The sequence below is a fragment of the Cervus canadensis genome, chromosome 32, assembly GCF_019320065.1.
Source record: "Cervus canadensis isolate Bull #8, Minnesota chromosome 32, ASM1932006v1, whole genome shotgun sequence".
NCBI classification, from domain to species: Eukaryota; Metazoa; Chordata; class Mammalia; order Artiodactyla; family Cervidae; genus Cervus; species Cervus canadensis.
Genome location: NC_057417.1, coordinates 32,410,247 through 32,424,342, shown reverse-complemented (window position 1 = coordinate 32,424,342; position 14,096 = coordinate 32,410,247). Strand labels below are relative to the sequence as shown.

At 62.4% G+C, this 14,096-nt stretch overlaps 1 protein-coding gene across 5 annotated transcripts in view; it reads right to left on the bottom strand.

The window, feature by feature from the left end:
* Nucleotides 1–292: 292 nt before the first annotated feature.
* Nucleotides 293–14,096, bottom strand: part of TNRC18 (trinucleotide repeat containing 18) — a 78,913-nt gene continuing 65,109 nt past the window's right edge. For all 5 annotated transcript variants that reach the window (XM_043455884.1, XM_043455886.1, XM_043455885.1 and 2 more), the window contains 11 exons: nucleotides 12,291–12,443; nucleotides 11,897–12,038; nucleotides 10,076–10,193; nucleotides 9,561–9,636; nucleotides 9,377–9,485; nucleotides 6,635–6,751; nucleotides 6,097–6,261; nucleotides 4,491–5,788; nucleotides 1,123–1,359; nucleotides 952–1,026; nucleotides 293–640 (listed from right to left, as the gene is read on the bottom strand). In XM_043455884.1, the coding sequence (XP_043311819.1) occupies nucleotides 434–640; nucleotides 952–1,026; nucleotides 1,123–1,359; nucleotides 4,491–5,788; nucleotides 6,097–6,261; nucleotides 6,635–6,751; nucleotides 9,377–9,485; nucleotides 9,561–9,636; nucleotides 10,076–10,193; nucleotides 11,897–12,038; nucleotides 12,291–12,443 (2,697 nt within the window). In that variant the 3' untranslated portion in view covers nucleotides 293–433. The remainder of the gene's footprint in view (nucleotides 641–951; nucleotides 1,027–1,122; nucleotides 1,360–4,490; nucleotides 5,789–6,096; nucleotides 6,262–6,634; nucleotides 6,752–9,376; nucleotides 9,486–9,560; nucleotides 9,637–10,075; nucleotides 10,194–11,896; nucleotides 12,039–12,290; nucleotides 12,444–14,096) is intronic.

Below are 14,096 nucleotides of genomic sequence, written 5' to 3'. Positions count from 1 at the left end.
CCGGGTCAGTGAGGCTAGGGGCAGGAGGCCACCCTGGCCCCACGGCGGGAGGCTCAGGGTGGGCGCTGTGCTGAGGGGGCTGGGCACCAGGAGGGCCCACCAGCGGCGGGAACCTCCGAGCAAGCATGAGTTTGGTTGCTCAGACACCCCCTCCCACCAAATCCCCAGCTGGCGTCGGCCTGAGGGTCCCGGAGCCTGGCCTGGCCAAGTGCTTACAAGGTGCTGGAGGGCCCCGAGGGGCCGGCAGAGCCATACCCTGATCGCTCAGAGGGGAGGGGGTCTGGACGGGTGCACATGTGAGCACGCACGTGCATGCATACGGGCACACACATGTACACACTGCCTCGCTGCGGCGTCCACGGGCACACCTGCATGCACACGACCCGCACACGTGGCCGCCGAGCCCTGGCAGTGGGGTGGGCGGGCCGCCAGCTCAGCAGAGCACGGGCACGCCGTCGGTGGAGAAGATCATGCCCGTGGTGGGCTCGTAGGTGCCCGCCAGGTAGTACAGGCCCTCGCTGTCCTGGTACTTCTTGGTCTTGACCATCTGCTCGTACTGTTCCAGGCCCACCACCAGGCACTTGTGCGACACCGTCTGCACGTCGTTCTCGTCCACGTGCGAGGACTGGTACAGGGCGCGCTGCGGGCACACGGTGGCATCAGGGGCCGCAGGGGAGCCCCGGAGGGAACCCAAGAAACACGGGGGGAGGAGGACGAAGGCGGCCAGCAACCCAGAGAGAGCCCTTGGGACAGGGATCCAGGCTGAGGCGGAGAGAGAGCCCCAGAGACAGACAGATACAGAGACTGAGACACCGAGGGAGGGACAGATGCACCCAGAGACCGAGGGAGAAGACAGCAAGGGTGACAGAGACCGGGAGACAGCAATCAGAGATGCAGGGTCGGGAGATGGAGTGGGCGGGGTCACAAGAGGCCCCACCCCCGCGCTCCTACCTCCATGAAGTCCTTCCTCTGGCTGGAGGCCCGCAGGGAGGCAGGGAGGCTGCGGCCGGCCTTCTGGTCCCAGGGCTGTGTGCGCAGACGAGGGGCTGCTGTGAGCCTGGGCCCCGCCTTGCCTGACCCCTGGCCCCTACCCCAGCCCCCGGAGCGGGGCAGCCGGCCCACCTGGCCCTCGTGGAGGCGCTTGCCCGGGCTGGTCTCCTCGGGGTGGTAGAACCACTTGACGCGGACCACCATGTTGCTGCCCCAGGACTCCCACATGCTCTGGATGCGGCCGATGTAGGGCAGGTTGGGGCGGCCGGCCGACAGGAAGACGGCGCAGTCCCCGATGCGGATCATCTCCTTGCCGCGCACGATGGCCTTGTAGAAGAGCTTGCGGGCCTTGCCCTTCATGCCACGGCGCTGTGGGCGGGGGGGGGGGGGGGGGGGGGGGGGGGGGGGGGGGGGGGGGGGGGGGGGGGGGGTGGTCAGGGCGGGTGCGCCACCCCCACCCCAGGCCCCGGGTTCTGCAGGCGCTCCCGATCCGGAGCCCCCGCTCATCCCCGCCGCAGAACAGGGACTTCACATGAACTAAGGCGCCGCGCTGAGAGCCACGTGGGCGACGATGCAGGTGGGGGGGCCCGGGGACGCCCCCCTGCAGGAGCCACCGCGCTGCAGCTACACCCACTGCTGGGGTTCTGACGCCAGCCCCTGAGGCAGGGCCGGCCCCTGCTGGCCCCCAACTTCCAGACAGGGGTGAGGAGGCCGCCTCGCCCCGTGATCTCCGCTCCACAGGACACAGATTCCACTCAACACACCCAGAGCCCATCCCTCTCCCGGCAGCCTCAATCTACACACGTCACCCGGAGCAGTCTCAGCACCAGCTGGCCCTACCAGGGGCCAGGGAGGGGGGCCTGGGCAGTGTCAACCCCCAGGCAAGGCTGACTGCCCCCTACATGACCCCACGGAAGCCACTGGCTGAGGTCAGAGCTTGGCCGACAGGATCCAGCCCTGGGCTCGTGGCTCCCAGGCCCAGGCGGGGCTGGATTTCTCTTAATTCTTGCAACACACACTCCCTGACGCCCTCTCAGTGCTCCCGCCTCGGCTGGCGCTGGGAGAGACCGGAGTGCAGGCTCCAAGGAGGAAACAGACCACCCATCGGAGCCCAAACTCTGTCCCAGGCAGCCCCGGGACCAGTCACTGCCCCCAGGCCAACGCTGCCCAGAAGCCAGGCCCGCGCAGCTCTGCTCTGCGCTCCAGTGGAGCCCGCGCGCCTTCCCTCCAAACCGACTCCTAAAACCCGCCCCTCCCTTCTCGGATTGGCCACTAGGCGGCGCCAAAGGGTTGGGTTTTTTTGTTTGTTTGTTTGTTTGTTTGTTTTTGTATAAACAAGAAATACCTGCAAGCTTCCTACCTTACCCCCCTGGCCCTTTTCTATTTTTAATTCACTGAGTCTCTGGTGAGACGTTTTTGTTTGGCCACATCACAGCAAGTAGGATCTTTGTTCCTCAACCAGGGATCGAACCTGTGCCCCTGCAGTGGAAGCAGGGAATCCTAACCACTGGACAAGGAGGGAAGTCCATGACAGACTTTCTTACCTGTTCTGTAAACTGCTCAAATTATTTTCAGCTCAAGGCATGGTACAAACTGATTCAAGATGAGATGGATGGCTAAGACCTCTAAGCCAGCTCATCTTTGACAGCAGGTTTGTTTTCAGGCCTCCATGGCTACCTTCCTCAGACTCAAAGAGATGCCCCCTTGATCCATGGGGTGCCCAGTGGGGCTGACCCCGCCCCTGTGGCCAACACGGGACCTGATCTGGCCAATCCAAACAGCCCATCCTCCTTCTGGCCACTGTGATTGGTTCAGGTGTGTGCTCCTAAGCCAAAGGAGGCTCCACCTACTTTAGCTGGAACCCTGAAAAAAGATCCTTCCTTCCCACTGTCACTTCTGAGTTAGCAGGTCAGCTGAAAACTATGGGGCTGCCTATTGCGAAGAGGAGGGCAGGACAGAGAGAAAGGAGAAATGGAAGCTGGGAGCACAGGCCTGAGAGGGATCTGAAGACAGCCTTTGGGCTGCTGGATCCAGCTGGACCTGAAGCTGAAAACCACACTTTTCTAGTAAGAGTGTGGCCCCGTGCTCTGACCCCTGCAGCAGTTAAGTGCACTCAGTAACAGTGACGCTGGGATGTGCAGAGAGCAGATGCTAAGATAAGGAGCTGGCCACCGCCCTGGGGACAGGGCAGTGAGGGTGGGCCTGTCCTTGGCTCAGAAACCACCGCTACTTGATATATCCCTGGATAAAGTGTCTGTCAGGATCAGCGGTGGGCCTGGTCAGGAATGTCCGCGTGTGGCTCACCAGCAAAGACCCTACAAGAATCCATACACCCTGGTTCGCTGTCTTGAGTAGTGGCCTTGCCAAGAGAGGCGCTTTCAGCCTGGAGCCCGCAATCTGGGGTGAGTGAAAGTCAGATAGCTCACGCCCTGCAGGGTCAAGCAGCAGATCTTCTGCCCCAGACAACCCCAGGTGACGAGTCAAAGGCAGGGACGCTGGAAGGAGAGCACGAGCTGTGGGAGTGGGGAGGACGCCCCCTTGTCTGACAGAGGGGGATCCCCCACCCTACCCTAAACAGCCTCTGGGGGTTCAGACTGGGGCCAGGTAGAGCTGTCTGCCTCACCCCAGGGGATCCAACCGCCCCTGGGTAGCACAGTGGCTAGCCCTAAAAGCTGCTGCCAAGACAGAAACCCCCAAGCTAGTCTGCATACATCACCAGAGAACCAAACCCCTAAAGCCTGCCTGCCTGGCAGCACCAGCATTACAGAGGCCCACACCCAGCAGGGCGCCTGGCTCCCCCGTGGCCTCAGAGGACCCTGGCTCAGGGCAGCAGATGCTGTGGGCAAACCTGACCTGACCGGTTGTACCCATGGACCAGGAGCCCGGCTCTTCCTGCCCAGGGGCACGGGGCGGACTGGTGGCCTCTGGGCTGTTCCCCTTCTACATACAGAAGCTTCACGTATGTGCATGTCTATGCAGGTGTGTGCCTGTGCGTGTCCAAGTATGTCTGTGTGTACATAAGGTGCAGGATGGGCCAGGAAGGGTCCTGCAGAACCGACCCCCACCCACTACAGGGGCGGCCATGTGCCTCAGACCCAGTCAGTCAGAACGCTGGGCCTTCTGGGCCACCCTGACTAGCTCAGGGCGGGCAGGGACCCAGCCAGGCCCAGGAGACTCAGCCCTAGACTTCGACCTGCAAAGAGGGAAAGAAGTGCCTCTGCTACGACTGCTAACCTGGCCAGCCCGAAAATGAAGTAAAGACAAATAAACTCAGGCCACGTGGTTTTGAGACCAGCCGCACGGTCACTGCAGGCCTGCCACAGGACTGTGTGGGTCAACCAGGTGCCTCCGAGGGTGGGTCTAGGTCCCCGGGACCAGGGGGCAGCGCTGCTCCAGGACGGGCAGGACTTGGGAGTCACATGGACTCCACGGCCGTGACCCAACCCTCCGCCATGGGGCTGCTGGGACGACAGAGAAAGACGACCCCCCGCCCCACCTACCTGGGTGGGCTTGCCGAACCACTTCCAGAGCTGCCGGGCGGGCAGGAAGGCGGCGATCTTGGGCCGGTTCTCCACGGAGGGCAGGCGCTGCCGCTTGGCCAGCTCCTTGGTGGTGGGGAGGTGGACACCCTCCCTCTTCTTGGGCCGGCTCTTGGCCCCGGCCTGGGCCTTGGGTGGCAGAGGCGGCGTGGGCTGTGGCGGGGGGGCCTGGGCCGCGGGCGCCGGCGCCTTCTTGCCGGGGGAGTGGGCCGAGGAGCGGGCCTTGCCCGCCTGCTTGGGCGCCTTGCTGGGGAGGGCCGGCGGGGCGGAGGGGCCGGCGGCAGGGGCGGGGGCGGCCTCGTCGTCCGAGCTGCAGGAGGAGTCGTCTGTGGTGGAGGAGGAGGAGGAGGAAGAGGAGGAGGAGGACGAGGACGAGGAGGACGAGGAGGAGGACGAGGAGGACGAGGAGGAGGAGGACGAGGACGAGGAGGAGGACGAGGAGGAGGAGGACGAAGAGGAGGAGGAGGAGGAGGACGAGGAGGACGAGGAGGACGAGGAGGAGGCCCTGGAGCTGGAGGCGCTGCAGTTCCGCCCGCCGCCCTGGCCGTCCTCCTCGCCCTCCGTCTCGGAGCTGCTGCTGCTGCTGCCGCTGTCGCTGCTGCTGCTGCCGCTGCCGCTGCTGCTCTCCGACTCCTCCGCCCCGTCCTGCTCGGCCTGGCCCTTGTCCGGGCTCTTGGCAGTCCCCGAGTCCTCGAACGCGAGCCCGACCGCGGGCTCCTGGGCCAGGTCACCGTCCGCGGCCTTAGGCCGGGCAGCCTTGGGCTCGGGGCTCCCGGCTGCTGGCGCGTAGCCGCCCAGGCCAAGCAGGCCCTTGGGCTCCTCCCGCAGAAGCAGGGCCTCCTTGGCCTTCTTGCTCTTGGGAGACGTCACGCCCTCATGGTCCAGCTTGACCAGCAGCTCAGCCTCCTCCCCCGGCCTCCGGGCACCCTTGCTGGCCGACTCCTCGGCAGCCCGGGCCTTCTTGGGCTTGGGGCGGGTGGCGGGTATGGTGATGGGCACGGTGACAAGGGGGGTGGGCGCCAAGGCTGCCGCAGGGGCCGGCAGCTCCCCAAAGGGCTCGGGAGCCGGGCAGCTGGCAAAGGTGGACGGTGCTGGGCTGGGCTGTGGGGGTGCCGGGCGAGCCTTGGGGGTCTTGGCCCGCTTGTCCACGGGTTCCGGGGGGCTCTTCTTGGAACCTGGGGTGCTGATGGGCTCCAGGGCCAGTGGGGTACCGGGGACGTCATCTGTTGAGCCCCCCTCCTCCAGGACGGCAGCTCTGTCTGCAAGACAGGAGGGGGAGCCCCGTGAGTCAGGGCTGGGGGGGCCTCTCGGGGCTTCGGGACGAGCGGCTCTCACACCCCGCTGTTCCCACGTGCTGGCGGCAAGGTGGCGCTGCCCCGGGCACCCTGCACTGGATTCGGGAAGGACACGCTTTCCTGGACCTCAGCTCTGCCTCTGAGAGACCCACGAGTGCCCTGAGCCTGCTTCCTGTCAGCATTTCTGCACAGGCGGGTGGGGGGGTCTCTGTGCAGACACCCAAAGAGTGCGGCAGGCCCCAAGTCCTGGCGGGCTGGCCCCCAAAACATACCGCTCTTGGCTTTGGTGCTGGGTTTCCGCCCGCGACCCCGCGCCTTGGCGCCGGGCTCCTCAGACCCTGGCGTGGCCCCATCCTTGCTCTCCCCGGCGTCTTTGCTGGTCTTCCGGCTGCGGCGCTTAGCGCTGGGCACCAGGAGCGCCGGGGATGGCTCTGCACCTGCGGGGCAGCACAGAGGGCGGCTTAGGCCCGGCCTCCACCCCCGACCGCTGCGGGCGCGTCACCGGTCGTGAGCGGCGGGGCCCGGACCAGCTGCATGGTCGGGCAGGAGGCCCGTCTGCGGGGACGCAGCTCAGGGGTCTGCACCTGCGTGCAGTGGGGCGTCCTCGAACAAACGAGCAGGGCGGGGCTGACTGTGGTTTTAGTGGCCCTTCCGGAGGATTCACCCTGGAGCCCTGGAGCCCTGGCAGTTCTGGGTCAGTGTCCCGGTCCTAACTCTGACTAGTCGAGGGAGCCGGGATGAGGCATCTCCCCTCCAAAGCCCGGGTTTCCTACTGGTCAAAGGGCAGGAGGGTCCCAGACCACCACTCACACTGGATCTTATAGTCGGGTGGCAGGAGGCGGATGTGCGAGAGGGGGATCCTCCCAGTGTCCCCATCGTCGAACTCCACGGTGATGAGGTCCCCATCATCCTCCAGACCCAGCAAGCCTGTTGGAGGAGGGCGGGGTCAGGGGAGGCCCGTGGCCTGGGCCCCCTGGCAGACGAGGGGCAGAGGGAGCAGACATCAGCCAGCGAGCAGCCCCAGGCCCAGGACGCATGAGGGCAGGTGGGCGGTGGAGCAGGACGTGGGCTTTGCGCCAGGCAGGCCCAGAACTGTGGGCTCCCCAGGTCCAGGCAGGCATGTCCACCCATCCAGGGCCCTCCCCAGAGTGACAACAACGAGCGTGGGACCACACAGCAGAGGGAGCAGGCCGCAGGATGGCGGCTGCAACAACGCGGGCCTCTCGGAAGACGACACCCGAGTGGACGAGCGGGACCCCTCTGGGCTAGGCCCACTGTGCCACAGGGAAGGAAGCCAGCTTTCAAAGGGGAGCCCCGGGGTCCCCTCTCCTGAGCGCCGCACACCCCTGCAGGTGTGCGGGCAGACTGGGCAGACTGGGGGTCACACGGCAGTGGCGAGCTTTATGCCAGGACACTGGGCACAGCAGAGGAGGGTGGTGGGCACCACACCAACCAGGGCGACAGTGAAGTCCAAACCCTGGATGGCGACCCCCAGCCCCACTCCTAGGTGCCGGACTCGGAGCCCCGGGCCCGAAGGATGGTGCCACAGGCAGGCTGGTGGGAGAGGAGCCGCCAGCGCTGGTAGTTGGCACCCCCCGCTGTCAGGCCCTGCCCACACACAGCTTCCAGTCCCCTTGCTGAGCATCGCCAGTGATGAAAGAACAGCCTCCAGCAGAAGAGAGCAGAAGGACAGAGAGGTACAGACAGGAGCCCGCAGAAAGAGGGGAGGGGGGCTGCAGAAGGAAACAGAGCTTAAGAAACCTAAAATGGAAACAGTATGTCCTCAGGGAAAAGAGGAATCCACGGAACAAAAAGAGATCACTGAAAAAAGAAAAAATCAAAGAATAAGAAAGAACTTTTAGGAATTTTATAAACAATAGCAGACACATCAAAAGTGTTAACAGAATAGAAGGACCAGAAAGCAGGGGTGAGGAAATCTGCCAGAAAGTAGAACAAAAAGATAAAGATGATAATGGGCAAAAGACAGCAGCAGAGGGCCACCAGACAAGTGTGAGACCCAGGGAGAGAGGGCGAATGAGGGAGGAGGCTCTCCAGGAAGAGACATGAGAAAAATCTCCAGGGATTGGAAATCTACTTTCAAACCAAACCGCCCTTCCCCCAGATACCCAACAAAACACACACAGAGAGACAGAGAGAGACAAAAAGAGACAGAGAGGAATAGAGACACAGAGACAGAGAGACAGAGAGACACAGAGAGAGAGACACAGAGGAAGGGACAGAGACACAGAGGAGAGAAAGAGACAGAGACAGAGAGAGACAAAAAGAGACAGAGAGGAATAGAGACAGAGACAGGCAGGAAGAGACAGAGACAGAGAGAGAGACACAGAGAGAGACAAAGAGGAAGGGACAGAGATACAGACAGAGACACAGAGGGGAGAAAGAGACAGAGACCACATGATTCCAGATCTGGGAATAAGGGGATGGTGCCAAGTCTCCTATGACGATTCGGGAATAACCCTGGTGTAGGATACCTCCAACATCAGAACCCAAATAAAAACAGAATGCTGACTTCAGAAAAAGCAATGGAAGGTGATTTCCAATGTAGAATTTATACCCAGATCAACTATCTCTAAAGACCAGGAGAGAATAAGGAGACTCGGACGCGTGTGTACTTGAGGAGTTTCCCTCCCATGGACCCTTTCTCTCCAGAAGCCGTGAGAAGGTCCTCTGCCACAGGAGGGAAAGAGACAGGAAGAGACAGACACGAGATGCAGCACAGGTGAGGTGGAATTCTCAGCAGGGCTGCAAGGGCAGGTCCCAGAAGTGACGCCTGCGAGGCAGGCCTGGAAAGCCGCCAGCCCCCGGGGCTCAGGAGGCTGGAGCCCCAGGAGAGCTGGATGGGGAGGCACGGCTCCTTTCGTCAGGGGACTCCAGCCCAGTGCCCTGCCCCCATCTCCTGGGCACACGGGTGACTTAGGTGGCCGACAGGTGGACTCCCTTGGCCCCCAGGTTTGACTTGGGGCTGTAACACATGCCCAGACTCCTGGCTCACAGATGCATTGGTTCTGCACTAGCTGTGTCCACCACCTGCCCACCTGCTCGTTCTGTCTGCCTGCATCCACACCCACGGCTTCTGGGCTACTGTTACCCTTTGTCTGCCCAGCTGCCAATCTCTTATTTTGCTCACAAGGTCCGCTCTCCTAGGGAAGCCACCTTCCCGTCTCTTCCAGTCCACAGGCAAAACCAGGAAGCTGCCTCACTCATTAGCAAGGACGAGCATAAGACCCGTAACCCAGGTGACCCAGGCCAGTTCAGTGCAACTCCATCCTGGGACTCAGATGGGAAAGCGGGGCATTCCATGAAGACAGGGTCTGTTCAGAAGGTGAGAGAGAGTCCTCGGGAGTGGGGAGTGAGGCCAGCACAGCTGAGAGCTGACGGACACGGGAACCCTGAGTCCTGATGCCACCAGGAAACAGTCCTGGTTCCAACCACGTGCTTAAGTCCATCTGAGCTGGCCTTCAGGAACCAAACGGATCCATGCTGACACACTGGGAAAGGGGGTGCTGGGAGGGCCTGGGGAGCAGCTCTCACCTCGGACCACGGTACCGGGGTACAGGCAGCGGTACTGCTGGCTCCAGTAGGCCGCGATCCTGGTCCCTTGCGGCAAGTAGCGCGTGGAGGCCGGCCTCACGTCGATGATCTGGGGAGGGGAGGAGTGAGCGCCAGGCCGGCCCCGCCCCCGCCCCGCCCCGCCCCGCCCCACCCCCACCCTCACCGCCTCTTGCAGCAGCTGCTCCAGACAGTAGATGTGAGGCCGGTTCCCACGTTCACCCTCCACCACCACTCGGTATCTGCAAAGCCGGGGTGACGGTGGGGTGACGAGAGGCCCCCCGGGGACCCCGCACAGTCCACACCAGCTCCACCTCCCAGGCCACCAGGATGGGGTGTGCAAGCCAAGGGGTTGCTGACTTGCTGCACAAGCTTGGGGCCCCCACTCTGGGCCCATCTCCTCAACATGACCAGGCAGGGTCACAGACGCAGGGAAGGCCAGCACAGCCTCGCCTGCTCCCTCCCACTGAGCCCTGTCCACCTGGGGGCCACCTGGGAGTCCGCTCTGCCCCCGGCCCGCTCACAGAGTGTGCTTCCTCTGAGCTTGCCCGAGCCCCCATCCTATGGTGGGGGAGCGGGGAAGCCACAGCTCAGAGAGGTGAGGCAAGGCGCCCACAGCGGCCCAGCAAGGCTCTGGGCGGGGGTCTGAGGCTCTGCACAGGGCAGCCCGTCCCCACTCACATGTCTGGCGAGTGGAGGGTCTGCACATGCCCCGCGTACAGCAGCTTATCGTCCATGGGGATGAGCACACGCAGGCCGTCCTTCAGCTCGTCCTTGTCGATGATGCAGGAGCGAGGGGCTGCGGGCGGGCGGTGAGGCGGGGCTGGAGCAGGGTGCGGCCTCGAGGCCCCCCCAGGCCCACCTGGCCACCCCATCACCCCTCTCTGCAGTGTGCCCGCGCGCACAGGCCCCCTCCCAGTGTCCGCTAAGATCCCAGGCAGGTGGGGACCCAGGTGACGCCCATGCAAGGACCAGCGCTCGCTGAGCCTCAGCCGGAGGCTCCGGGCCATCAGACCCCACTGCTGCCCCTCAATGGCAGTCCCCAGCCTTCCCGACCAGGAAGGCTGTCTGTTCTGGCGGCAACACCCCCACGGCTGGGCTCCCTGCTCTGACCAGGCCCCAGCCCGAGGCTGCCGCTCCCTTTCCCCTCCATTCTCCTCCAGGCCCACACACACTGCTTCAGCCTCCTGGACCCAGTCTTCTTCTCTGTAGGGCCCTGGACCCAGCCCCTCACTGCCGTCACCTCACTCAGAGAAACCCAGATCGCTGGCTGGGATGGACGGAGCGACGGGCTCAGGGCTCGGTCCCTGCCTGCACCCACATCCCTGCCACAGCCCCACAGTGGGTGCAATGGGCTTCCCACCTCTTGACCTTGGGCATGGCCATGTGAGCTGCTTTAGCCAGTGGATGAGGGAGAAGCACTTGAATCTGAAGGGAGGCTCCCTCCAGAGGCCTTCCGGTCCCTCTCGAGCCTCTGGCAGCAGGGCCGTGAGAGAACAAGCCCTGGCCAGCCCGGCGGGCCAGGTGGGGCAGACCTGTGTCTGCTGTCAGTGGGCCGCTAGACACCCCATTAACACGCGAGTCAGCCCAGCTGAGGCCACCCCACCGTCCTGCTGACAGCCCATCCCAACCCATCACTGAGTCTGCGTGCCTGGTCCTTACACAGCAACAGCTGACAGATACGCTCCCCAGCAGGTGACAAAGCCTCGCAGGGCTGGCCCGGCTCTTCTCGCTGCATTCCCCCCACCAATTCACACTCTTTAATCTCAAACTACAGACCCCCAGATCCAAGTCATCTCCCTGGGAGGTCACCTCCCTGGGATGTCACCTCCTGGGATGCCCTCCAGGCACCCCAAACCCCAGCCACCAAGGCTCCCTGTGACCTACCTCGCTGACAGCTGTCCCCACCTGCCAAAACCTGTCCACATGCCTTGCCTCCCCGCCATCTGCTCACATAGCCCCCGTATGCTCCATCCCACCCACATGCCCCTGGCTCCCCGCACAGGGGTCCCACCGTCCCTGGACCCACTCCGCGGTCCACCCCCACCGCTGCTCACCCAGATCCCCCAGCAGCCTCCTAACTCAACCTCCTGGCCCCCACCCCTGCCCCAGCCCTCCAGTTCCCTGTCTACACCGCGGCCAAAGAGCGCACCGTGAGATCAAGCTGACCACGCTGACCTCCCTCTTACTGTTCAGGAAGAAGTCCAAGCCCCCACCGAGGCCCTCGAGACAGGGGGGTCTGCCCTGCCTGCCCCCAGTCCAAAGCTGCTCTCCCGCCCTGACTGAGCAGCCCAGACTCACGCGGCCTTCTGCAGCTCACCTCAGGCACCGTGCTCCCGTCTAACCGCGGGGCTTCTGCACACGCTGTCTCCCCAGCCACCCTGCCCCCTCTCTGTGCGAGCCCGGCCTGGCCCGCTCGGGCCCCGCTGGCAGCCGCCTCCGGGAAGCCCCCGGCACCCCCACACTGCAGGCCGGGGCCCACGCGGCACGGCAGGGGCTCACCTGGGGTCGGCGGCCGCTCCGCCGCCCCGCCGCGGGGCAGGTGCTCGTCCTCGGAGAAGCTCGAGTCCTGGTTGGGCTCGAAGTCCTCCTCAGCGGCCATGCTCTCCATCAGCTTGCTCACGGCTCCCCCCTTGCCCCGGTTCTGAGAAGACAGCAGGAGAGACCGACGGCTGAGGCCCGGCCGGAAGCCCAGGGTCACCGTCAGGCTGCCATGCAGCGTGGCGCAGGGAGCAGCCAGATCCCACCTGGGCGCCAGAGGGAGGACAAAGCGGGCCGAGGGAGCACTTCCAGCCGCACACGGATCTTGGGGTGGGGGTGGGGCCATGCAGGGTCGCCCCCATCTGTCAACCAAGCAAAGCAACTCCGCCGTGCCTGGGCCTCCGGGGAACCTCACCTCCTTCTTCACCTCCTTGCCCTTGGCCTTGGCCTTGCTTCTCTTGGCGGAGGCCGGGGAGCTGGTGTGAGGGGCCCGGGCCTCGGCAGGCAGGGCGGGAACACGGGGCGGGGGCAGCGAGGCTCCAGACCCGGCCTCCTTGCCCTTCTTCTTCTGGGGATGAAGCCAGAGAGCGGCCGTCAGAGGGCAGCACGGGCCCAGGCCCCACATTCGCCCTCCCACCCCCGGCAAGCATTTCTGGTTTCAATCTTGCTTTATTACCACTATATATTACTTGTTATATAAAAAAAAAAGAATATCGACATGCATATAACTGAGTTCCTCTCCAACGATCCCACCAACCGCAGAGGTAACTAGAGGGAATAACGGCGTGGCGTGTCCTTTCCAGAACTTTCCGCAAGCACACACAACCATGTAAACCCACAGGCTAAGCAAACACATTTGTGCATACACGGTACTTTCTTGTTTTAAACACAGACAGGAATTTACCGAAAATTCCACTGTGCAACCTTCCTCCCCCCATCCTCTGCCACCTTCCTCCCCCCATCCTCTGCCAAGTGTATCTGGCAGACACAGAGGAGAAGCCTCCCTTTTTATTGTGACCAGCTGCCCAAGGTGCCTTGACGTGGAGACCTGAAATTCATCTGACTGCCCGCCTGTTCTTCCCTCTGCTGAATGACGCCAAGAATAACGACAGCCTCGCTCAGTGAGGCAGACACATTCCTGGAAGGAGCGTGCAGAACCGTGCCCGCACTGCCCTGGGAGCTTCTGGGGACCAGCGGCTACCTTCCTCTCACCCCAGCAGTGGGGGACACCCAGCTCAAAGCCCCCAGCGTGGATCTGGGATGCTCCCTCCACTGGGGGCATGGAAAGTGGGCCAGTGCACGGGGACTGTGCAAGGCTCCACTTATCAGAGCAAAGGAGTGGGAACAACCCCGATGTAAAGCAACCTGGCGTGTCGGTAGATACAGTTACAAGCTTCGATCCCAGGGGCCAAAGGCTCTGTTCCAAGGAAGAGGTGACAGCATGGGCAACACATGATGACACTCGGGGCAGGAAGCGGGCTCAGGCCGCAGAGGGGACGGGAGGCAAGGGTGGGGGTCACTGTGTGCATTTCAGAAGTGGCGCGCCGGATACCAATGACCAAGTCACGGGCCAGGGGAGACAGAAATTAAGACAGAGAAAAAAAGAAGACTGGGCAAATGATACCGAGACAGCAGCAGAAGTCCCAGCTTCCACAAGAGACGAGTGGGATTCAAAGCCAACAGGGTTAAAAGGAACAAAGTGGGGAATGTTACAAGGATAAATGCGTTCGTTTTAACCTCTATTTGGGGGGAGACATATATATAGGTTTATATACATATATACAAGTTTATATATACTGAAGCAACTTGGCACACACACGCGCGTGCACACACACACACTCTATTTTCTTATTTCTGATGCGTCTTGTAATCCTGTTCCCATTTCTGAAATCAAAAGGCATCTTGGGAGTGAACGGACAGTTTTTCATGTGGTTATATCTCCTCTTCCACCTGACTTCTATTATTAAATAGACAGCTTGTCTTATGGGGCATGTCTTTGCAGTTGCACACTCAGGAGGAAAGGGAACTCAACAGCAAAAAGAAAAAAAAAAAGTTATCACTGAGTGGAATTTAATTTTCTTCCTTTTCTTTATCATCCAATTACTGTTATAATAAGATAAAACTGGTAACTCTTTCTTTCCCACTAACCAGAAAGCCCATTTCTAAGAAACATTTCTTCTTTTAAAAAAAGAAAAGACCTCCAAAGGTGCCAAGTTCTGTA